This window comes from Psittacula echo (assembly GCF_963264785.1).
Source record: "Psittacula echo genome assembly, chromosome: 5".
Lineage (NCBI taxonomy): Eukaryota > Metazoa > Chordata > Aves > Psittaciformes > Psittacidae > Psittacula > Psittacula echo.
In genome coordinates, this window is record NC_137739.1 from 60817161 (window position 1) to 60840622 (window position 23462).

Sequence of the window (23462 nt, forward strand, 5' to 3'; positions counted from 1 at the left end):
CCAGCTAAAGAAACGCCAAACCACTGACGACCACATCCTGGGTTTCTGTTAAGTGTTTTTCTGAAGGCTAGTTCACAAATGAGCTATAAATACATAAATTCTCCAACCACACTGCAACATGAATGATTTTTGCATAGTTTTTGTTTATTATGTAATTCTTCCTTTCCCCTCCAGAACACGACTTCTGAGGATAAATGTTTCTCAACACTTATGGACTAAGAGAACCCCTGGACACATACTACTCATGTAATTAAATCATCTTCCAAAGGTCAGATGTAAAATTAAGCTAGCACAGCTGAACTGCAGTTGTCTTTCGCAGCTTTACATATTCTCCCAAGGCAAAAACCGTAACCCTATGCTTTCAACGAGTAAGATAAGATGATGAATAAAAAAAAAAAAATGTTTTCCATTTCATCTGCAGCCTTTATTTCCATGTAGTTTCTTCACCAGGCTTCAACTCTCTGTGAGGAAAGAAAAAAACAAGGGAAAGAGACTAAAATTAGGATAGTTTTTGTAGAACATTTACTAATAGATGTGATTATTCTACAATTTTGAGAGTGATGTATGAATTTAACTTTCCTTGCAACTGTTGTCAGTTAGAAATTGTTCAATACTGATACACTTCCTCTTTTCTTTCCAAAGCTTCAAGGGACTGAGTCCTCTTAACTCCCATTCATTTAAATGGAAGCTTGACACTGCTGAATTCTAAGATGCTAACAGACTTTCTATATAATGGGATCCAAAAGGAAAAAAATCTACTTCTTTTAAATACAAAAATTCATTACTTTAGTGGGAAGAGAACTAGGGTGTGAAAGAGGGGATTTTTGCCAGCAGCTGAAATACCAGCCTCATTTCACCAGTAAGTGCAGTAAGAAAAGTGCCGTGGGGTGGATAATGTGATAAACTTACTTCCTCAACTAACTACGAAAGTAAGTTTATGACTTTTTTTATGACTCTGGTCTAGCTAAATTAGATGATACCAGAGTTAAAAAACAAAAAAATCCACCCGCAAACTGATAATAACATTCTTTTAGTTCATGTTGTTTTGTTAATGCTACAGTCTAATACAGAATTACAAGTGACAGAGCTGAGGCAATGCATTAAATTATCTAAATTCTTCCCCAGAGGTCAGCCAGCAAGCCCAAACTCATCAGTGTCTATAATCACATCCTTCAGTGAAGATACAGCAGCTGATGACATAAATGTGTTAATTTTCAAAAACTTGGTTATTATTTTCAAATGACAGATTTACACAAGTACTTAGTGATCCTTTCTTTCATTACTAAGATGGCTCCTAAAGCCCCAATTTTCAGGGGGCATTAGTAATTTAAACCCTTCATGAATGCTTGCTGAAATTTTTAGGGCTTTCTTCCCTTTAACATTTTGACACTGATGGGTTTTTCTCATACTTAAGACTCTCAAGAAGGGCAGAGAAGCATTTTGCAAATAACGTAAAGCAGACCTTCTATATAATAAGCTCTTGTTTCTGAAGGTTGACAGTTTTTCATCATTCAGTCTATCCAAATAGCATCCAACCACAAATCCTAAGGGAACAAGAATGTGAACCCAGTGATCACGCAGAGCTTGGGCGAAATTCACCATGGCTGCTAGAGAGAAAAGCATAAGAGAGGAGGGTTACTGATAAATCTGTACATGGAAAGTGTTGCATACCTGGCATCTTTAATCTCACTTACTATGAGACACATGCTATTCTCAAATCCTTAGTTTTCTTAGAAAGAATCCTAACTTATGGCCCTGGAGAAGAGAGTTTTAACCTAAAATGTGACAGAAACACAAAACGTCTTTTAAGATATCCCTGGTGAAATAGTTCTATTTAAATGTTCTAGAGTAATTTATCCATTAAAGCAACTCTAACAAATGCGTTTTCTACCTAAACTCCTGTAGACAGACACTTTATTACCTGTAAAAAGGCTGCAGTTAAGCTGTACGTTCAGTGGGGAATGGACAGGTAAGGAAGAAAAGGCATTTCTAAAATACAACGAGCTTTTACAACCTAAGCAAAGCTAAGATTAGCGGCCTTTCTTGTAAGTTTTAAGAGACACCACGGAAGTCAGGGGCGAGCTCAAAGCCACATACTAGCTACAGAGGACTGACAGAACCGACGCCGTTGCTCGCACATCTCAAACCGCAGGTGGTCGCCATGGCGGCTGGGGTCGGCGCTCACGGTAGTGACCCAGCAGAGGACCCTGCCCACCTCCCAGCTCCGCTGCTCCTAGCCTGCCTGGGGACCACACCGTTCTCCGCACGCCCGTGCCCGCAGGGACAAGACGCCGTAACACCACGGGGCTGAAGGTCTCTGCGGCCCGGCCCCCTCGCCCTGTGCTCCGGCCGAAGGGACACGGCACAGGGCGAGGCTGACGCCGGGACCACGGAAACTGCCCATCAGCGGCTCCCGCCCCCCTGCGGGCCCCTCCGTTACCGTTCGTCGCTGCCGCTAGGCCCCGCGCAGCGGCCACACCAAGGGCAACTGGCACCAGGCGGTGCGAGCAGGCCGGGACAGCCCACCGGCTGCGCAGGGAGAGGGGGAGGAGAACTCACCCCTCCCGGGAAGCCTCGCGGTGGTGCCTTCCATTGCCCTTCCACCTTTCCTCCTCCTTCTCCACGCCTACCGCGAGGTGATGGAGGCTGTTGCGTCGGGCGGAAGCGGTGGCTGGGTGTGCCGGTGGGCCTGAGGGAGGGCGGCGGGTGGCGGCGGCGGGAGTGGCTGCTCGGCGGGCAGCGCTGCGGGCGGGCCCGGGGCTCGGTGAGAAACGATCTGCTCCCCACTACGGGGAGGCAGTCTCTGCTCGGGGCTGAGGTGTGAAGCGCTCGGCTTTGTCCTCACCGAGCTCGCGCTTGTCCTCCTTTTCCTCTTCTTCTGGGGAGCGGAGTGGGCGCAGAGCTTGCTTCCTTAATGTTGGGCCCGGCCGGCGAGGCTCACTTCGTCAGGGTTAGGCCGCTGTCTCGGCGGCGGGGCGCTGGAGCCGCCGTGTGGAGCCCCCGGCACGCCCCGTGCTGGATTCCACCTCGGGCTGGACACCCCCTGCGACAGTCGCTGGGCTTGAGGGTACACAGCCTTGGATGCGCCGTGTCCGTGCGCTCCTATCCGGCCCTCGGCGGGGAGCTGCTGCTGCTGCTAACTGCGCTGTTCCGAGTGATTCTTTTCATTACAGTAGCAAAAATATCCTCTTTGTAATAACCAAACACCTACAAGGATCAAGTTAATATCTGAGGCTTAATTCATATCCAGTAGGTGTTACCCTGAGTGTTCATAGAAATGAAGTTAGGTATAAATAGGCTTTTGCTTTGGCTTAGGCAATGAAACATTTTCTTCCTCCATTCAGATTAGTTCTGTTGGAGATTAAACACTTGGGAGAGGAAGATGACATCGATTATCAAGTTGACTACACTTTCAGGGGTGCAAGAGGAATCTGCCCTTTGCTATCTGTTGCAAGTAGATGAATTTCGTTTTCTTTTGGACTGTGGCTGGGATGAAAACTTTTCTATGGATATTATTGATTCTCTGAAAAAGTAAGTAGTTCAGTTAATGCACTCTTTTTTTGATAGGTCTCTGTCTGAAATACCATGCAATGGTATGTGTGTGGTGGTGTAAAATCCAAAGTTGTTTTGGATTTGTTCTTTGTTAGAGTTATGGTTTATATGAAGGGAATTATGCTGCTGAAATATTTACAGTAAAAACATATTTGGTTTTTTCTTATGAGTCTGTATTTGGCTTGGATGTTTGTGGGGTTTTGTTTGGGTTTTTTTTTCCCTAAACATGACACAGAACAGAGTTTATGGGAGACTGACCTTGGCTCTAAACTAATTTAGAATGGTTCACTAAGTTTTAAATGAAAGACTCCTTAAAATACATAGGCTCAATACAAAGTGGTTCAACTCTCTTTTTGTTTCAAAGAAGTTGAATAAACTGTCAGTCAGTAAAACAGCTTCTATAAATTATCCCAGCCTTGCAAAGAAAAATACCTATCTAGGCTTTAATACTGAGCCTTCTACAGGTTTGTAACAAGGAGCTTTAATGCAAGCATTGATTACATGAACCATGGCAATTCCTGAAAGAAGCTAAGCTTAGTCATGTATTTTCTAGCATTAACACACTTGTAGTCTTTGAAGTCTTACTAAGAATTATTGTGTACTTAGGATAATTTGTACATTTTTTCAGGTCTTATCTGTGAAACAATTAGATAAAATCCCTTTTTTAGTAAAAGCCATGGAGAAGAATGTGTGTGCCCCAGTTACAATGTGAGGGAATGAAAAGCTTTCAGCCCTACTTGTATTTTCACTTGTTTTATGCCCTTAAGATTTTCAATTATGCTAGGTAGTAAACTTCTAGCCTGATTTTTATTTTGTGCAACACTTTTCAAGGAAAAAATACTCTATTTTTAAAGTAATACTCCCTCCCCAGATTTATGTGTCCTTTTTCCTAAATTATGTTTTTGACTTGTATGTTGTTAAAGAAATATGTTTTGATTTTATCCTTATCAATTTAAGTATTGTTGTGTCTTTGGTCCCGTGGGTTTTTCTCATCAGACAAGAAGTTGTAGTCTGTTTCGGGTTTTAAGTGTATAAACAATTCGTAGCATGTCTGCACTGGTAATATTTTTGACCCATCAGTTAATGCACTTTCTGGTGTCCAAGTATATATTAAGGTCTTTCTAATCAGGAATTTGATGTGAAATGTATGTCTTCCAGACCTTGAAATCATGTTTTCAGTATTCGCTTGCAGTTCTAGTACTTGAACATTTGGAAATATCTGTAACTTTTAAATGGTGATTTTAAAAACTTCATTCTGAACTTGGAAGGATTTAAGTTTTCTTGTTTGGCCTTCAGGCTGTGTATGTATTCTCAAAATAGCCGTAGTAGGGAGTATATAACACCATACAGAACTGTTTTCACCAACTTCTGTTGTCCTCTTTTTGTAGACATGTACACCAGGTTGATGCTGTTCTTCTTTCTCATCCTGACCCTCTACACCTTGGAGCACTTCCATATGCAGTTGGAAAAATGGGGTTGAATTGTGCCATTTATGCAACTATTCCTGTATATAAAATGGGACAAATGTTCATGTATGATCTCTACCAGGTATGTTTAAATTTATACTTTTGTACACAACATCTATATGGTAGAGTGCTCAGATTCTTGAATTTTCCATACTTATTTGTTTTAGTCCCGCCATAACACCGAAGATTTCACACTCTTTACATTGGATGATGTAGATGCAGCCTTTGATAAGATACAACAGCTGAAGTTTTCTCAGATTGTGAACTTGAAAGGTAAAGTTGTCGCCCAGGTTTCACTAAATGACTTTTAATGACTGTTATCTTTCACTAAGAATTAAAGTATGTGTGTGTGTATATATATATACACATTTAATTGAAAAAGGGAGCAAGCTTTGACATGTAGTGCATTTTGCAGGACTGATATCAGTAGCCCTATATCAGTCTATATCAGCTGAGCATTTTCCTCTATAATTGTATGTGGAAATGGGTAGAATTTCCACTTAGTGAGGAGGAGGTCATGCCAAAGCATATTTAGACATGTTTTTACTTGTATGTTTTTGTAACTTTTCCTGCTATTGTCTCTCAAAAACGTATACTCATGCCTAGTGGTAGACAGCTCGGAACTCTTCAATAACTAGTATCACAAAGGAAGGCTTTCTTGAGAATAAATAGTTTGCAGACATTCAGTTACACCATGTGGATGGCTTAGGAGGTCTTCACTGGCTCTCTATGATATTCAGCGTAGCTTATTGATGGGAACTGTGACATCCAGAGGATCAGCAGCTTCTCACTCACTCTTTAAGTCAAAGATCAGAATGAATTGGAAACCCTATTCTTGAACAGACACATACAAGCTAACCACCAGCAGCTAGTCTCAGGTGCAGTATCTCCTAGTTCCTGAATGCTGCTTGCCAAAATACTTGCCCTGTAGTTTGGAAAACAGAAACAGGATGTCATCCTTGAAAGGCTGCTGACCCTTTTCAAGATATGTGTAGCAAGGCTATGTTTGTGCTGCCAACTTTCACATCTTAAAAGTAATTTTAGTGAACAACTTTTTCTAGGGTGTTTCTTAAAAACTCTTCTTTTTCATATTTAATGTAAATGATTTGAAAAGACGCGGTGGATGCATATAAGAAGATAATGTATGTTTTAATTATTATTAAAGCTGTGCACTTCTGTTCAAGTTGGTGGCATGCAGTGAAGGTAGTGAGTAATTGTCACAAGTGGTCTCATTCTACTCTGGCAACAATACAGGTTAGCAGCAACATCAAAGAGCAGGAATGCATTGAGAAAGGCATCAGGTACTGAAAAGATTGATTATCCCTGGCTGAAGCACTTGAACACTTTTCCCCATTTGATTTGCGTATTTGTCATTCTGAAAAACTTCCCAGTTTGTGTAATATGTATGTGGTTTTGTAAGTACTCAGGCAGCCAGTGATGCAGTAAGCATCTTGTGTTGCCCTAGAGAGGGGTCTGTTTTGCACCAGAGTACCTGCTTTCATGTGATACTTTTTTTACGTAATTTGCTGTTGTTTAGGTCTGTAGAGCAGCTCTCAGTGCCTCTCAGTATTAGTGCAGGAAAGAAGTGATCTTCACTTTAGTTTCTTTTTCTGGAGGCTGAATAGAAGTATACTGCAAAAAAATTTGAAGTTACTGGCTAGATGGGAAGGACAGATGTTAATGCTTTTTTTTCATACTTCATTTGACTTTTTCCACCAGTAATAATTTTGGCCTGCCGTTGTTCAGAATTACTCACTTACTCAGAGTAATAGATGTTAATACATGTATCTAAGATATTGAAAACTTCTGTAGGCAAAGGACATGGTTTGTCAATCACGCCACTGCCAGCTGGACACATGATAGGAGGCACAATCTGGAAGATTGTCAAGGATGGAGAGGAAGAAATCGTTTATGCAGTTGATTTCAACCACAAGAGGGAGATGTAAGTATAACACAGCAATATGTATTAAAAGTTGCTTTAGATATACATCATTTAGTGTGTAATAAGCAGGTATGGAAGTAGCAGTGCCTTTCCAGCTCTAATGAGAGCACTAATTTCACTTGTTTTCAGGTTAATCAGTTTGAAATAAGCATTAACTCTGGGTTTCTTTATTCCACTCAATATTATTTATTTGTAAGATTAAAGCAGGAAACATTCAGCTCCTGAGGGGTTTGATTTCTGTACATGCAGGTATCTGGAAGCTAGCTGCCTCTTTTTTTTTTTTTTTTTTCTTTATAAAATAGAAATGCAGTAAAGTGAGATTTTGCATTTTTTTCCACAGCCATCTGAATGGATGTTCCTTGGAAATGCTGAGCAGGCCTTCATTGCTTATTACAGATTCATTTAATGCTACTTATGTACAACCCAGGAGGAAGCAAAGGGATGAACAGCTACTGAGTATGTATTCTGTTTGGGCTTGAAAACATCAGTAATGTGATTTGTTAGCTACTGTCAGTTGTTTTTCTATGAGAAATTCTTCAGCATCCAACTAATAACCTTTATTAAAATGTAACAAATTCTGAATTGCTCTTTTCTGATTGTATTGATCCTTTGGGTTAAATATTTTTCTGAAAACAACAAAGCATACTTGAAAACAGTGTATTTCACCCAGTATCTCCTTTATCAGCACTTTCTTATTTTAAACATTGTTTTACTCTTGGTTTTGTTTGGGGTTTTTTTTTGTTTGGTTTGGTTTTGGGGGGTGGTGTTATTTTTGCTTGCCATTTTTTTTTAATTTTTTTTTTTTTTAGTGAAAAATGAAAGGTAGCATCAAGAGAGTGAGATCTTTAGAGCTACCAAGAAAACTCCAGTTCCCTTTAATGTTGGTAGAAATGTGGCTTTGCATCTCTTTTGAATATTAATTTAATTCTGTGTTTGTCATGCTTTGATTATGATTGCTGGTGGATATAACAAACAAAAAACAAGCTACAAACATTCTAACTTTGGTTCAAAGTATAAGTAGGCTTTTGTTGGTTTTTTTTTTTTTAATTCTTCTTAGCTAATGTTTTGGAGACATTGCGAGGTGATGGAAATGTGTTAATAGCGGTGGATACAGCAGGCAGGGTTCTGGAGCTTGCTCAACTCCTTGATCAGATCTGGAGAACGAAGGATGCAGGATTAGGAGTCTACTCCCTAGCACTTCTGAATAACGTCAGCTACAATGTAGTGGAGTTTTCTAAATCACAGGTTTGTTCTGATTTTAAAATGCATTTATGATGAGGGTAATGGAACATGTATGCAAAAACATTTTTTAACAGTAAAGAATGAATAAATACTGGATGTTATCCTCTTTTTATAGTGCATGTTTGTGTCTCAGATCTTTCAATCAAGTAACAGGGAGTACAGTCATGGCTATGAGCATGTTTCTTGATACTCATTTTTGGTTTTATCACAATAATTAGCATAGTTTATAACTTTAAGAAGAGGACTTAAAGTACTTGCTTCTGTGTTGTTTATGCTCAGTATTATTTCTACACTTGCTGAGAGGCATATTTCAAGTGCATATTGCATCCTGTACTTCTTATCAGGTTTGTACCTTATTGTAGGATTTGTATTCTTATAAATAACTTTATCTTAATACCTCTTTTAGGTTGAATGGATGAGTGACAAGTTGATGAGGTGCTTTGAAGACAAGAGAAACAATCCTTTTCAGTTCCGCCATCTCTCCTTATGTCATAGTCTGTCTGATCTGGCACGAGTGCCGAGTCCAAAAGTTGTTCTTGCCAGTCAGCCTGACTTAGAGTGTGGGTTTTCTAGAGATCTTTTCATTCAGTGGTGCCAGGACTCCAAAAACTCTATAATTTTAACTTACCGCACTACACCTGGAACATTAGCACGATTCCTAATTGATAATCCTTCTGAGAAAGTTATTGATATTGAGGTAAGTGGCATCTGTATATCCCAGTGAATTTTATTGTGGGCCATCTGAGGGAATTTGGGTAAAGCTGAACTTAGTTTCCTTTTTGACCTACTGAAAACACTTATAGTAGCAGAGGGAAATCTGAAATCAGTATGTTGCATGCTTAACTGATTGTGGATAGACTTGGATAAAAATAGGTCTCATACTAAAAATAGCAAAATGCTTTTTGGTGGTGTGGTGAAACTGATACTTCATAGAGATGAGCATGAAATTGCTTTTAAATATTTATCTTCAGAAAACACTCTGGTTTTGTTATGATAGATGAAATTCTGCTTGCAATTGACATACAGATCACAATATACGATGGGTTATTCTTGGCAGAAAATCGTAGATCAGTTAGGTTGGAAAAGACCTCCAAGACTGAGTCCAGCCATAAACCCACATGGGCTTCTGCACCCCATGTAATCACCAGCCTGCAGCTCTCTGGCTGCTCTCTCCAGAATAAGAATCAGTTTTATAGTCAGATTTGCAACCTGTAGCCTTTCTATGGTTGCTACTGCACCATGAAGTTGCACATATACCAGCTCCTCTACCCTGGCAGGATCTGGCCACTTGTTGAAAAAAGAGGTCAGATCCTCAGCTTGCTTTAGATCATGCTAGCAGCATTAACTTTAATGGGGGATGTCTTAGTCCAGCAGAATTTCTGGCTTATTACTTTTCCAGGGGAAAAAAAAAAAATAAATAATGGGGGGAAAAATGTCTCTGACTATTTTTATATTCCAGTTCCTACTCTGGTTTTGGATGAGGGAAGAATCAAGTCAAATTATAATATATCCTCCTGAACTGGAAAGATAAGTTAGGACACACTTAATTGTTATTCTTGCTTTAAAATTATTATTTTCAGTAATTTTATACCTGTGTCTACTTCAGTTGGTGTAAACATTGTTAATGTGAGTCCCTTGTGATCACCATGATAATTTCAATCCTCATGATGCAGTTTAGTTTAGTTTTAGATTGGATTGGAAGCATTGAATTACAGTATTAGACTGTTACTAGAATTCAGCATTATTCAAAGTGGCCTGTATTCTAATTTTATTTTCAGAAAGCAAGAAATAAAATTTATTATTATTTTGCCTGCTAGGATGACTTTGCCAGGTTCTTCTGGTTTGATGAGGGTAGATTTAGATTAGATACTAGGAAGAAGTTTTTTACTGTGGTGCCCTGGCACAGGTTGCCCAGAAAAGTTGTGGCTGCCCCATCCCTGGAAGTGTTCAAGGTCAGGTTGGATGGGTCTTTGAGCAACCAGCTCTAGTGGAAGGTATCCCTGCCCATGGCAGGGGTTTGGAACTAGGTGATATTTGAGGTCCTTTCCAACCTATGATTCTATGTTGTTAGTGACACAAAAGGTAAACACTGCTTATCTGGGAGTATTTGCATTCCCTTGTTGGAGAGAGATTTCCTGAAGATGTTTTTAAAAAATTTTGTAAGTTTTAAAAAATTTTTATAAATTTTTTATTTCAATGCTTTTTGAAATGCTTTTCTGTTAAAGTAGAATCTACTAATAGGTAACATTGTCATGATTTTGCCATGTCAAGGTGTCACGCATTTGCATAATCTTGTGTTGTATGTAACATGCAAGTTGTACTTGCCCTTGGTACTTAAATATGAATGTTCTTGTCAGCAGTGTGTAGGAAGTGTATTAAAGTCATGTCAGCTCCTCACAATAATATTAATTTTAATCCTATTCAGTTGAGGAAACGTGTCAAGTTGGAAGGAAAAGAACTTGAAGAATACCTAGAAAAGGAGAAACTAAAGAAAGAAGCAGCTAAGAAGTTAGAACAGTCTAAAGAGTAAGTATGCTGGCTGTTCTTGTATTTGCTGTTAGGGTCAGAGCTGAGATTTCTGTGTGAACATTCCGCTGTTCAACCGTTCACAGGGATAAATGAAAAACATAGTTTTGATAGACTTGTCTAAAGGCACAAATGATTTGGGAGTAGTTATCTTCAATCTCTAGTGTTATGATAGACCTGTTTCATTTCCCTTTGACTGTGAGCTCTTTTTCAGATACAGAAACTGCTCTTGTCCTTGGTTAGTGTTTATGTCAACTGTTATTTTCCAGTTGAGTGTTTATGTAACATTAAACCTGAATGAAAAAAATGCCAGCTTTTTTGGAATGTCATTTCAGGGCAGATATCGATTCCAGTGATGAGAGTGATGCTGAAGAGGATATTGATCAGCCAACTGTACATAAGACCAAACATGATTTGATGATGAAAGGTGAAGGTAGCCGTAAAGGAAGCTTCTTCAAGCAGGCAAAGAAGTCTTATCCAATGTTTCCAGCCCCTGAAGAAAGAATTAAATGGGATGAATATGGCGAGATTATCAAGTATGTGGTGGGAATGCATACTGACATGTAGCAGCTTCATAATACTTCAGAAATAAAAGTAATAAAAATGACAGTTTTGTCTCTTTTCCACCACTGTTGCATGCTCTTTCAACCACAGTTAGAACAGTTTGCACTAAGTCTCACAGGAAGCTCATGATCGGTTTGAAGCTGCAGAGTCTTGATCCTTGGCCTGTATTCACACCTCTTTGGAAGTGTTTCCACTCCTGTTTTTAGTTTGGTTTTTTTTTAATCTTGAGATAGAAGGTTTTGTTTTGTTTTGTTTTTTAACTTGACTATTTTCTGCTTTAAATTACACATAATTTTGATAGATTTATAATAATGGGAAAGAATATTGTTAATCCTAGAAAAATCTAGTGATTTTTGTTCTTTTTGTGTAAGGAATACTTGCTAGAAAACCTCAGTTTTGCAGGATTTCCCAAGATGTCAGGGTTGTTTAAGATAGGAAAGTGGTATTTTCCAAATGATCTCTGCTCAAATACAGAAATACTGAAGGCAGTTGTTGGTTATAAAAATTATAAAACATCTCAGTAGTAACAGTCAGCGTTATTTGTTTTTTACATCATGTAGTGCTTTGGTTTTGCTGTGAGACTGTTAAAAGCAAAACGCCTTTCTTTCTTTAGACCTGAAGATTTTCTAGTTCCAGAACTTCAAGCAACAGAAGAAGAAAAAAGCAAATTAGAATCTGGTTTGACAAATGGAGAAGAGCCTATGGACCAGGATTTATCAGATGTTCCTACCAAATGTATTTCTGCAACAGAATCAATGGAAATCAAGTGAGTGGTTTTGTTCTTGTCAGTTCTGCTGGAATGGCGGTATGGGTATGGTGCAAATTGGGTAAAAGGCTAGTTTGGAATTTAGAAAGTGGGAAAGGGCTTGCCCTTTGGTTTGTTTTATTGTTTCTGTTTTGGTGTGCCTCCACCCCTCGTCCCCCAAGCTAAATTAGTTTTTTACTAGTCTTTCCTGGGGCGTGGTACAGGATTTTATGGTTCCCCACTCTTAAGAAATGCAGTTTGTTCCCTGTGTGATGGAGACAAGTGAAAGAGGAAGAATAGTATGTTAGCATAGATACTCAAATGTTCATTTATCTGTTTTTAAGTAAGAACTTACTCAAATAAGCTTATCTCATTTTTTGGATAACTGTGTGAGTGAATTTTGAGAATTTATAATGTTAAATGCACGTACATACTGATTGATCATATACCTTGTACTGGCAGCTTTTGCTGATGTAGAATAATTTCAATGTATCTTCTATTTTTAAATGAAGCATTTTGGAGCACTCGAAGGTTAAATCTTTTAAACTAAAAAATGTTGTTCTTGGGCTTTTTAATTCAAATTAGAGCCAGAGTTACATATATTGACTATGAAGGACGTTCAGATGGCGACTCAATTAAAAAAATTATTAACCAAATGAAACCAAGACAACTTGTCATTGTCCATGGACCACCTGAGGCCAGTCAGGACCTTGCAGAATGTTGCAGAGCTTTTGGTGGAAAAGATATTAAAGTTTATATGCCAAAACTACATGAAACTGTAGATGCAACCAGCGAAACTCACATTTACCAGGTAAGGTAGTGGAATTTGTTAGTTTTGTAACTACTAGCTTTAGTTTGTTTTTCTGTTTGAAGCTTTCTAAACAAATGAAGTGCACTTGAGATGTTGAATTAGAAAATAATAGATACAAGTTGGGGCATCAGAATCCCAGTGTCTTTTGATTGGACTGTGCTGCAAATGGGTAGTTATAGTATCCTGGATACAGCTTCATTCTGCTATGGGAATCATGCACAATGTCATGTGGATAACAGTCTTTCAGAGTAGGGCTTTGATGGATTAAAGTCCTGGAATGCACCACAGTACTCAGGGTAAGGTAGCGTTTTGGTCACTTTAGAATCTGACATTTACGACATCCCTTCTTACTATAAAGTATTAGTTGCCTTTTTGGAGGGTTGAAATTTGGAACTGCTGTTCAGTAACCTTAAATGTATTTATGGAAACTTTCCTTAAATTTACTACAGCCAACTGAGGAACTTCTTGGCTACAAAAAAAGTTTCTGATGTTTTAAAAGGAATTGATTGCTCTTGCTTTACCTTTAACTCAAGTTTGCAGTTGCATAGGTTCTTTAAAGATACTGATATTCACTGCTTTTGAGTAACAACATGAGGGTTATACAAATTATATTCTGCAAGTCTAGACTGTCTTGCCTTGCTGATACCAGTTCCTTCCTTCCTTCCTTTCCTGCCCCAAAAGAGTGTGAGTCAAACCTATGTGGAGAGACAGTAGAAGGAAGACTGCCTTTTTTGTTTGTTTGTTTGTTTTAAAGCTTGAAATAAGAATTCTGTGTTTTCCATCGAACTAATAGCACTTCTAATTTTGTGCAAAACAGGTCAGGTTAAAAGATTCTCTTGTCAGCTCTCTTCAGTTCTGTAAAGCCAAGGATGCCGAGTTGGCTTGGATAGATGGTGTTCTGGACATGCGGGTTTCAAAAGTGGATACTGGAGTTATTTTGGAAGAGGGGGAGCTGAGGGAAGATGAAGAGTTAGAGATGCAAGTGGATATGCCTTCTTCAGACTCTAGTGTCATTGCACAACAGAAGGCCATGAAAAGCCTCTTTGGTGATGATGACAAGGAGATGTGTGAGGAGAGCGAGATCATTCCTACTTTGGAACCTCTGCCACCCCATGAGGTACAGAAATTACTCTGATTTGGGCTTCTTTTTTCAAGAGCTCTGTATTTGGTTTTTTCTAGTGCTTAGAGGTTGATGCTGTGATCTTATTCAAATGAAAGCCTAACTAAAACTGAATTTTCATGTTTGGTTTTCTCTTTAAACCTGGTACTGTTCTTTGTTCATATTTTATGCTTGTAGGTGAGGATGATCTCTTGCTTCCAGTAACACTGCCCAGTACCATCTATTTATGAGGATAAAGATTTTTGATTAACATGTTTCATATTTGTAGTTAGTACTTGCAGATTTGGAAACTAGTTGGTGTTTAGTCACTCCCAGATTTCATTGTTTTGTGAATGCTATGGAAAATACTTCATGTACTTAAGATACAGATCTTCTGAAATTCATATGTCTCTTTTAGTAGTGATTTGAGACTTCTATAAATTTATCTTTGCTCTTAAAGTACTTTGCATGTGAGTAAATACAATTTTTAGCTTTCCATTTAATGATTACAATGCCTTCTAATCCCAAAATTGCTTATTAAAATACTCTTGCACAGTCCAAAGTGTAGTTTGTTATAGGAGCTAGATAAATGAGGAGACAACTCTAAAGTCTGTTCAGATTCATGACAACTATCATAGAAGTGTGTACTGATAAACAGTACAGCTTAATGCAGCTCTGTCCCTGGCATAACATGGCTTGGGAGAGGGATCTTCAGTGACAGTTTTCCATTTGTCTTCAATATGTGAACAGAGAAATAAACTTTTTTTTTTTTTTCCTTTTACTTGACGGATAACTTCTGAGTCTTTTCTATCCTGGAAATGTCTTGTTGCAGGTGAACAGAAACAGAACCTATCTTCTCATTTATAGTCCTGGCCACGCTGCTGCCAACACTATGATAAGGAGATCTTGGGGGAAAAATAGGAGGTATTTGGTAGCAGAAGTATTAATTATGTGTGTGTTATTTAAAGGTTCTTGGACATCAGTCTGTGTTTATGAATGAGCCAAGGCTGTCTGACTTCAAGCAAGTTCTCTTGCGAGAAGGTATTCAAGCTGAATTTGTAGGAGGAGTGCTTGTGTGCAACAACCTCGTGGCTGTTCGCAGGGTAGGTGTTCTGTGTGTTAAATTCTTTGGTAAATAATATTCTAAATTACACTAATGAAAAACTTAATTTTAAAAGTAATAAATTGAAAAATCTTTTGTTTCAGACTGAAACGGGGCGCATTGGATTGGAAGGCTGTCTCTGTCAGGACTTCTATAGGATAAGAGACCTTTTATACGAGCAATACGCTATTGTCTAAGGAAAGTGCTGCAAAGATGGTTTTATTTGAACTTTTAAAGACAGTGAGGACTTCTCTCAATTTTGACTTTTTGTAGCTTTCTAATTTATACAGGTGAAACCTAATTCCTAAAGAATAATTAACTACCCTGAACATGTAAATAATTGCTACTTGTCTTCTTCATAAATCTGTTGGTACATTTCATGTTGTCGACTTTCAAGCTGTTGCTGTCTCCCACATAACACATTATAAATGAGTTTGATTATCCTTCTTAGGAAAGGTTCAAATTGTCAGAACATGTCTTGGTTTCATAGATTCTCTTTCAAAGAATACAAAATAGAACAAAGTTATGCTTCTATTCTAAAATAACATTAGATGGGGAACCATGAGTTGCTTTGCTTTTGTTCTTTTTGGTTCTTACATAGTTGGGGTTTTGGTTTGGTTTTCTTTTGTTTGGTTTGGTTTTATAAATAACTCTGATTTATCAGGACAGTCAAGTGTGGTTTGTTTGGTTTGGTTGGTTTTTGTTTGTTTAAATGAAGGTTAGCTAAAGTACATTTTTAATAGCCATTTAAAGCTAGACTTGTCTAAGTTTCCCCCAGTGTTAATCTGGCTGCATCTTGGTCTTGCATCTGCTGTGTCTTACTGATTTGTTCCAGAACAGCATTTCATATTCTATATCAAAAAATTTACTTTGGAAAGGTACTCTAAGATGACTGGATAATACTGTCAGGCAGTTTAGAATCCAATAATTGTGTGCTTCAGTGTAACTTCTGTGCAAGTGTACAGAATTTGCAACTTCAAGCTTTTGCAAAATTATGCCAACTGGAAAATCTTTTTGAGTTCTGATTTTAATCCTTCCAAAGCCTAAAGCCTTTATCCATGCAGTGCTGTTTGTTCAGAGTGCCGTGAGCCAAGTTCAGGAAGATCCTTTATCTTGAAATCTGACTCATGTGATGTGTTTAATGGTTTTGTGCCATGTTTCATTCTACTTGCATGTGTTATGCCATTTTTCGTTCTAGTTAACAGTGGGACTTACTGTAGCTGCTGATGCTGGGAATTGACCTTTTTAGGTGAAAATGAGCACAGTTTTGGGCGCCTTAATTTCTCAGAAATTAACTTACTCAAACAAATGGCCTCTTGAGAGTTTATTTAATACTTCTTTTCCCTGTCCACATGTGAACCACTGGCTTTGGCGGCGGGGAGTTGCTTGTTTGTTTTTACATACAACAGCAATGTAATACGTACTTTCTGTGTGTATGTTTAAATAAAACACTTTTTAAAAAGTGGCAAGATAGCCCTGTGGGCTGTCAGTGAAAAGATGACTTACTTTTCAATTTATTGTTGAGAAATAGTTTTCTATCTGATCTACAGACTATTTTGTTTAAAATAGTAACTTTAAACTGAAGACCGTGTTAAAAACAAAACAAGCACTTGCTAGAACTATATGCTAAAAATGTAGAAACCTTGAAAATTGAATACTTAGTGACAATGTATTTTGTTACACAAAGCAAAACTTGGCTAGGAATGACTGAATGGCTTCAATGTGCTGCTTTGCTTTTTTGTTTTTTTTAATTTTTATTTATTTTCTCTTTTATTGACAGCCACAACTTCATAGAAATGCTCTGGGTTTGTAGCTGGTTTGTAGCAATGCTATCTAAATTTATATGATACTGGGCGCTTGTTGGTTAATACTGTTGTATTGTTGCTGATACTAATGAACTTTCATAAAGTGAGTTTCTGTGTACATGATGATTTTGGCCTTAGGACTTGAGGGCTTAGTGTGGTCAGAGATCACACATGCCTGCATGTAATATACTAATAAAGAAAAAAAATCCCTTAGGAAATCAAACTGAAAATAGTGCTGTTCTTAAAGGATGAAGACAAGGACAATCTGATCATAAATCTCTCTATCAGTTTTGGTTTTTTAACCTATTGATTCAAATTCTGCGCAGTTAAACAAAAGTTTAGGTTACTGTTCACTAAACTCCTGTGTTCTGTTAGAGGAGAACCCTGAATTAGTGCCATCACTATGGAAGAGGCTCAAGCCTTGGTATGAGCAAACCAGCTAACTGTGCTTTTTCAGGCTATTCAGTGTAACCGTAGCTTGAAATCAGACCTAGAAAGCTGATACTCAAGGGTTTTTAGTCATCTGAGGACTGGGACTAGGGAAAGCTGATTTTTTTTTTTTTTTTTTTTTTTTTTTTTTTTGTGGACAATTCTGGTGGTGAGAGGGGTGAAGGGAAATACAGTATGTCTGTAGTAAACACATGACATGCTCCATCTGTACTGTGGGGCAGGTGTGCTCCTTGGCTATGTATTCATTACTTGTGGAACTGAGGGACATTCTCATAAATTTTGCAGTCCTCTGTTAGCTCTCAGATTATTATTGTTCTATTTTATTTTTTTTTCCTTAACTGTGATTAACTTTAAACAATAATTGAACTTCTCTGTAATTGTCAGAGTTTCTAATCTGATTCTTGTTTGTATCTAAAATGAAAGATTCATTTCCCCTTACCTCCACAAAATGTTAATGCTGCCATGGACTGTAAGCTGTATTTTCTGACTTCTCCCATTTCTTCACTAGCACTAAAAATTTGATACAGTGTATCACTTTTTACTCTCTGCTGTATTGCTTTTGAGGCCAAGAATATTAACTTCAAGTTAAAAAAAAAAACTGGTTTTGGTACTTACTTTGACTGTTCAAAAGTATTTCAGTCCAAGGGCCTTGGATAATTTGGATTCCACAACTAAGAGCCAGAGGTATGTAAAGAGACTGGAAAGGCAGAAACTTGGCTTCTTCAAGTAGTTGTGGGTAAATCCTAGCTCTCTGTATTTTCTTCTTCCTGTGCATATATAGTAGAATTTGAAGTTGTATTCCAAAAGATTAAGGGAATGTAGAGGCAGAACTCTTTAATAATAAAAGAAAAAATTCTAGGATTGTTAAGCTGTTCCTGTTGTCTAAACATAGCTTTAACCTGAAGGTAAATGGCTTTGTGGGCAACAGTCTGATTTTTAATCATTTTACTTTGCCAGTATGTACTGGAGCTGAAAATCTGTCGTCTTCTCCTTCCCTGAGCAGTGTTTAGACTTAACCAGATCCACTTTTCAAAATAAGGGAAAGGTGGTATGCCCTGCATTCAGTCAGAGACTGAAGCAGTTTCATAAAAGCATTTCAGATATGTTTGGTGGTAGAATTTCCTTGGAAATATAGGAGTTCTCCTGTGTATGTACTTGCTGTTAATTGCAGTCAGACACTATTAATCTGGAATAAACAAGCAAAAAGATAACCTACCAACACAGACACTCACCACCACCACCCCACCCCCCAATAATTGTTATGGATGTTTGTACCCTAAAACACTTATATAGTACATATTTCATTGGTAAGGCATATGACATGTATTAATGTTTTGGTTTGGAGAAGGGAGTGTGTTGTCTGGGGAAAACCCTTAAACAACTAAAATTTTTGAGACTTTAGCAAAAGAAATCTTACTGTCAGGATCTGAACATGGCACAATATTCTGTTTGATAGCTTTGACAGATATTTTCATAGTTTTAAAAAGGGTGCTGGGGAATATACTGCATTCAAATCTGATGAAGTATCTAGTAAACAATTTTAGGTCTTGATCTGAAAACTATATAAGGAACTGAGGTAGTTCAAAATGGGTTAATGAATCTAGATCAAACAGTCTTTAAAACTGCCTGGTGAAATTTATTTTTAAAAATGCTTTAAATAGTCTTAAGTCTTCTCTGATACTCTGATTGGAACAGGGGTATGACGCAAAGATCACAATTCGCATCACTAGGATTTATTTTGTAAATGAGAGTCCATAGCGTGACTTGTTTCCTGCAAGTACAGAATAGAGTAGATAGCCAAAGTTTATGTGAGCGGTATCCATCATAAAAAAAAAAAATGTACTTTTTTTTTTTCTTCCTGTAGAGTTGAAAGCTTTCATTACAATAACACAATCTTTTACAGAAAATCATCTTCCAGGATGTTTGCCAGCAGGACAAATATTTCACTGGGTATTTTAAATGGTCTAAAATTGCATCCTCACTGCATGATAAGCAGTGTATATTGTGAACTATTAGTGAACTGTTACTACTTGACCAGTATTAATCAGGGATGAAAGAGCACGTTGTTTTAGGGTTTCTAAATTATTTACACTAGTAAAATTCTTGATTTCTTGTCCTAAAAGGTGTCTTACTGTTTCTGACAGAGAAATTCTAAGGAGTGGTTGCAGTTCACTGGTAAGTGAACTGATCACTCCTTTCAGCTCACTAATTCTTGCTCACCATTCTAGAAGAGGAATACAGAAGTAGTAATTAAAAATGTATTAGCTGACAAGTATGTTTTCTTATGTGTAGTGAGAGCATGGAGGTTGAGTAAGTATGGGAGATACTAAAATATGGGAGAACTAAATTGTTCTGCGCAGTGCACCTTACATTTTACTCTTCTTGATATATATTACCACTGTGATAGGAAGTAAATAAAAAAGACTGGTTGTTGTGGTTTTTTTTTTTGTTTGTTTTGTTTGGTTTTGGGTTTGTTTTTTTTTTATTTTGTTTTTGGGGTTTTGTGTGGTTTTTTTTTTTTTTTTTTTTTTTGTAGAACTTTAGTAACGCATGTGGCAGTTTTTCAGGTAACGAAGTATCCATAGAAACTCAAAATGTTATGAAGAAGCAAGTTTGGTATTACGAGCTTTAAGCGGTAATAACCTGCCTGTTGTTGCATAAGCCTCTTAGTTGGTGCAGGCTGGATCTGTGGTTCAGCAGCTGAATGATAATGAGTTAAGCATCTGCCAAAAAGTATAGTTTCTAATCTGGTATTCTCCAGTTTTGATAACGAGCAAGTACACAATTTCAGTTGTGTAAATATTTTTTATTTTCAGTTTAGCTTTTCTGAAGTGCTAAAAACTTCTCTAGAAAGTATTTTTGACAAATGGTTCTAAAGAAATTCACAATGATGGTGATTTTGGTTAAAAAGAAAAAAACACAAACCTCAAACCTTTTATCCATCTCAGCCCAAGGTTGATACCAGCTTTTGTAAAATTGACTTTGGAAAAGTTTGGAAATCCAATGGAAAGAGTTCGTCATGTGGTAGTAACTGCGGTGCCCTTGCTAGTATTTAAGGTGTAGACAATAAAGTACAATTAATAACAAGTAACAATGTCAGAAATTCTGCAGCTAAGTAACTACTGTTCCACTTCCAGTGTGTTACAGGATTTTCTTAGATAAAACCAGATTGGTTTACTTTGTTTATGCTTAATCAGTTTATAGGAATATTTAGGTGGCAATTATGAAGAACAAACTCTTAGGAACAGAACTCTTAAGCAGCAATACTTGGGAGTGATCAGTTTCTCAAGCTGGTGGCTTCATCAGTGCATTCTTAGAATTGTCATTTAACTGTTGCCTTTTCTGCAAGGAGTCTGTTTTAGTTGTCTCGCCAGTTGTAAACCATAATGTTGTGACACAAAGCACAGTCATTTTCTAGACTGCTTTACAGCTATGTAAATTGGAACAAGAACTCTAATCTAGAGTGAGGCAGCTTAGATCACTGAGAATTAGTTCCTGCAAAGAAAAAAAGATTAATAGCTTAGAAGTTGAAAGCTAACATTGTACTGGGGTTTGTTTAAGGTTGCAGTTTTATGTAAAATCATTGCAGTTATTCTAATATGGAGAAACTACTGCTTTCTCCCCAGATTTTTACGTTTTTGTAGAAAGAACAACTGGCTTCAGCAGTGATTGGCCAGGTATCAGTGGTAATACTTGCCTGAGCTTATATTTTACAGTAATTGCTGCAAAGTTAACTGGGTTTTTTGGTTTGGTTGGGGTTTTTTCCCTTTTTAGATCCATCTGGATAAGTTTTATGGTACCCTTGTTTTTAGCTGTTAACTACCAGCATTTCTTAGAAACAGTTCTGAAGGGGATAGGTAATAGGTCTTTATCAGTAGCAACACTCTAAATTACATAGAAAAATTGTACGGGATTTTGAGGATTTTGAAAGATCCTTGACAATAAAAAATAGAGCTTGATCATCGCTAAAAGTGAGTAGGGCTGTCAGCTGTTTCATTTCTGTATTAGCTAGTGTATGGTGACAGAAACATGCTTTTGAGGAATACTTTGTGATGCTATTGTGCAATGAAGTTCAAGTTAGCTAAATGTAACTTTTTTTTTTTTTTTCCTAACTGGCCTGTTGCTTATGCTTCAAAATGTGAACCTGAAAATGTTTTCCTGGTGTAGTTTAAACAGCAAAGAGTGATGGGTGTATGATAATATTGCCACCTATTGTGCAATTTTACGTGCCTGGGGCAGCAGTTGTAGCTTATCCAAGTAATTATATATATTAGGACAATATTGTTGTGTCTTCTGTTGTATTCTGGGAACTTGTTTAGCCCCTGTGGAGAAAAACCCTTGAGCATGATGTGACCAATACTTCATAAATTAGTGGCAGGTGCTCTGCAGGCCATAATGTTGAGCTATCATCAGGGAATTATTTTTTGCCATTTTGCAGCTCCTGAAGGAGTTGCACAGCTGGCAGAGCATATTGCCCATCAGCACGCCAGACTTGGCATTTGAAAGCTTGCCAGATTGCTCTGTGCTGTTGCGCTAGCCACGGGTCAGTGATTTGTAACAGTATGAAGATAGCAAATGTTTTAATTTTTTGCCCTTTGTAGGATCAGATGCATTAACGCTACATTTATAGAGAGTCCAATCTGTTTTCTGAATCTACCAGGTACTTGTGCTGCGTTTCCTGGGTAGGTTAGCCCCCATGCTGCAGGAGTCTATAGAAGAACTACCTTCTGGATGTATTCTGCTAAAATTTCTATTAGCGTTAAAGTTTGAAGTCACTCTGCTTTTCATGTTTTATGTAATTTTATTATGCTTCAGCATTTCTTTCATAATCTCCCTGATTTTATTAATGCACAATATTGCAAAAGCAGTATAAAACTAGTCAACAGACTAAATCATTTGTGCATCTCTAAGCCTCTTATGCTGATTAAAAGTGTTAAGGCTATTAGTGTATTTTTTTTTTTTTTTTTTTTTTTTTTTTTATGTAACTGGGTCTAAATTTAGTTTCTCTGTTGCAGTCAAAAACCACACTGGTATTGCAAGCTGTGATCCTAATCTGCTTTCTCATGGAGTCGATGGCAACAGTTCTTCAGCCCAGCTTTTGTGTTTCTGTGCGCTGATGACTTGAATAGTTAACATTGTGTTTATCATATACATTCAGTAGTGACTTTTCATAGTTCTGATTTTGCTTCCAGAGGTGTCCACACCTTCCAAACAGAACAGCTCTAAGATACCTGCGTGACGGCATCATCCTGCAATCATCATTCTGTGTAGCCTGTTCTGACTATTTTAACTTAATTATTATGAAAAAGCCATAAAGCCGTGCCATCATATATTAATGACTTCATTTCTTGCAATATTGTGCATTGCCTTTGGTCAGTCAAGATGCATGGTCTTAATTTCGCATGCTCACAAGTTCTATGTCATAGCTGACAGCTTGCTGTAAAAAAAAACAGCTTTGGATGAAAATTAAGACTGCACTGGTAATTGAGGTATTAAAATATATAGTGAAAGAAGTCATTGGCTTTGTGTTCAAGGAACATGTGGGAAAGATTGAATATTTGACTGCTAGCCTTGCTGCTATTTATATGTACAAATGAGTGCCTTTAAGCTGATGTACAGGAATGTGTGATTTACACTTTTTTAATATGACATTGAAGCTTATTTTTTCTAATGTATGTGTGGAAGATCTCAAAACCAGCTACTAGAGGCTGCATTGCATGAGCTGTATATATGAGCTTGTATACCTAAGAGTCAGAGTTTGAGTGCTTCATGCTTCTGGTAATTTTACTCATACATATGAAGGACTATTGAGCTAATTGTTTTGTAAGAAAGAAATAGCTTCCAAATTATGGAGTTATTTTTTTCATCTGTGAGTGGAATTTTCTTTTGCTTGTCTGAACATGTGCTCTAACAGTTCTGAAATTGTTCTAATGGAACCCTCTAACTGGGGGGGGGAGGGGGTTATATGTCTTCTTGGAAGTTGAGCTGCCTAAAGAAACTAATCATCCCCTTGAGAGTGGGGAAGGATATCTGCCGTGGCATTCTTGGTTTGGAAATAAAGTATGCGTGAAGAAAGAGCTTTAGATGTGTTCTGCTTTACTCAAGAGTCTTGTGAACTGCTGCCTGTAGAATTAAGCGTATAGTTTAAGATTTGGAAG

General features: G+C 37.6%; 2 protein-coding genes across 8 annotated transcripts; one reads left to right on the forward strand and one right to left on the reverse strand.

Moving 5' to 3' along the window:
* Positions 1-105: 105 nt before the first annotated feature.
* NDUFB1 (NADH:ubiquinone oxidoreductase subunit B1) lies at positions 106-2985 on the reverse strand. 7 transcript variants are annotated; one of them, XM_080619727.1, is made up of 3 exons: positions 2560-2985; positions 1463-1604; positions 106-461 (listed from the first exon to the last, which is right to left on the reverse strand). In XM_080619727.1, exons 1-3 carry the CDS (start codon positions 2591-2593, stop codon positions 425-427), a joined length of 213 nt encoding a protein of 70 aa, XP_080475853.1. In that variant the 5' UTR covers positions 2594-2985; the 3' UTR covers positions 106-424. The 7 variants fall into 7 exon arrangements, with proteins under 7 accessions (XP_080475853.1, XP_080475852.1, XP_080475854.1 ...); XM_080619726.1 differs by having other exon boundaries at positions 1463-1607; positions 2560-2983; XM_080619728.1 differs by lacking the exon at positions 2560-2985 and adding an exon at positions 2441-2496 and having other exon boundaries at positions 1463-1607.
* Positions 2498-23239, forward strand: CPSF2 (cleavage and polyadenylation specific factor 2). Its single transcript, XM_080619723.1, has 15 exons — positions 2498-2636; positions 3345-3531; positions 4941-5100; positions 5186-5291; positions 6831-6960; positions 7301-7416; positions 8018-8205; positions 8609-8899; positions 10628-10728; positions 11064-11264; positions 11906-12058; positions 12623-12848; positions 13666-13965; positions 14916-15050; positions 15154-23239. The coding sequence occupies exons 2-15, from the start codon at positions 3383-3385 to the stop codon at positions 15244-15246; spliced, it is 2349 nt and encodes a 782-aa protein (XP_080475849.1). The 5' UTR covers positions 2498-2636; positions 3345-3382; the 3' UTR covers positions 15247-23239.
* The last annotated feature ends 223 nt before the right edge of the window (positions 23240-23462 follow it).

Coding starts and splice junctions, on each gene's coding strand:
- NDUFB1 (XM_080619724.1), bottom strand. CDS start 2,140: ATGTGCGAGCAACGGCGTCGGTTCTGTCAGTCCTCTGTAGCTA. Junction 1,608..2,097: donor CTGTCAGTCCTCTGTAGCTA/GTATGTGGCTTT, acceptor TTTTCTCTCTAG/CAGCCATGGTGAATTTCGCC. Junction 462..1,462: donor AAGAGCTTATTATATAGAAG/GTCTGCTTTACG, acceptor CTTTCCTCACAG/AGAGTTGAAGCCTGGTGAAG.
- CPSF2 (XM_080619723.1), top strand. CDS start 3,383: ATGACATCGATTATCAAGTTGACTACACTTTCAGGGGTGCAAGAGGAA. Junction 12,059..12,622: donor ACAGAATCAATGGAAATCAA/GTGAGTGGTTTT, acceptor AATTCAAATTAG/AGCCAGAGTTACATATATTG. Junction 12,849..13,665: donor GCGAAACTCACATTTACCAG/GTAAGGTAGTGG, acceptor TGTGCAAAACAG/GTCAGGTTAAAAGATTCTCT.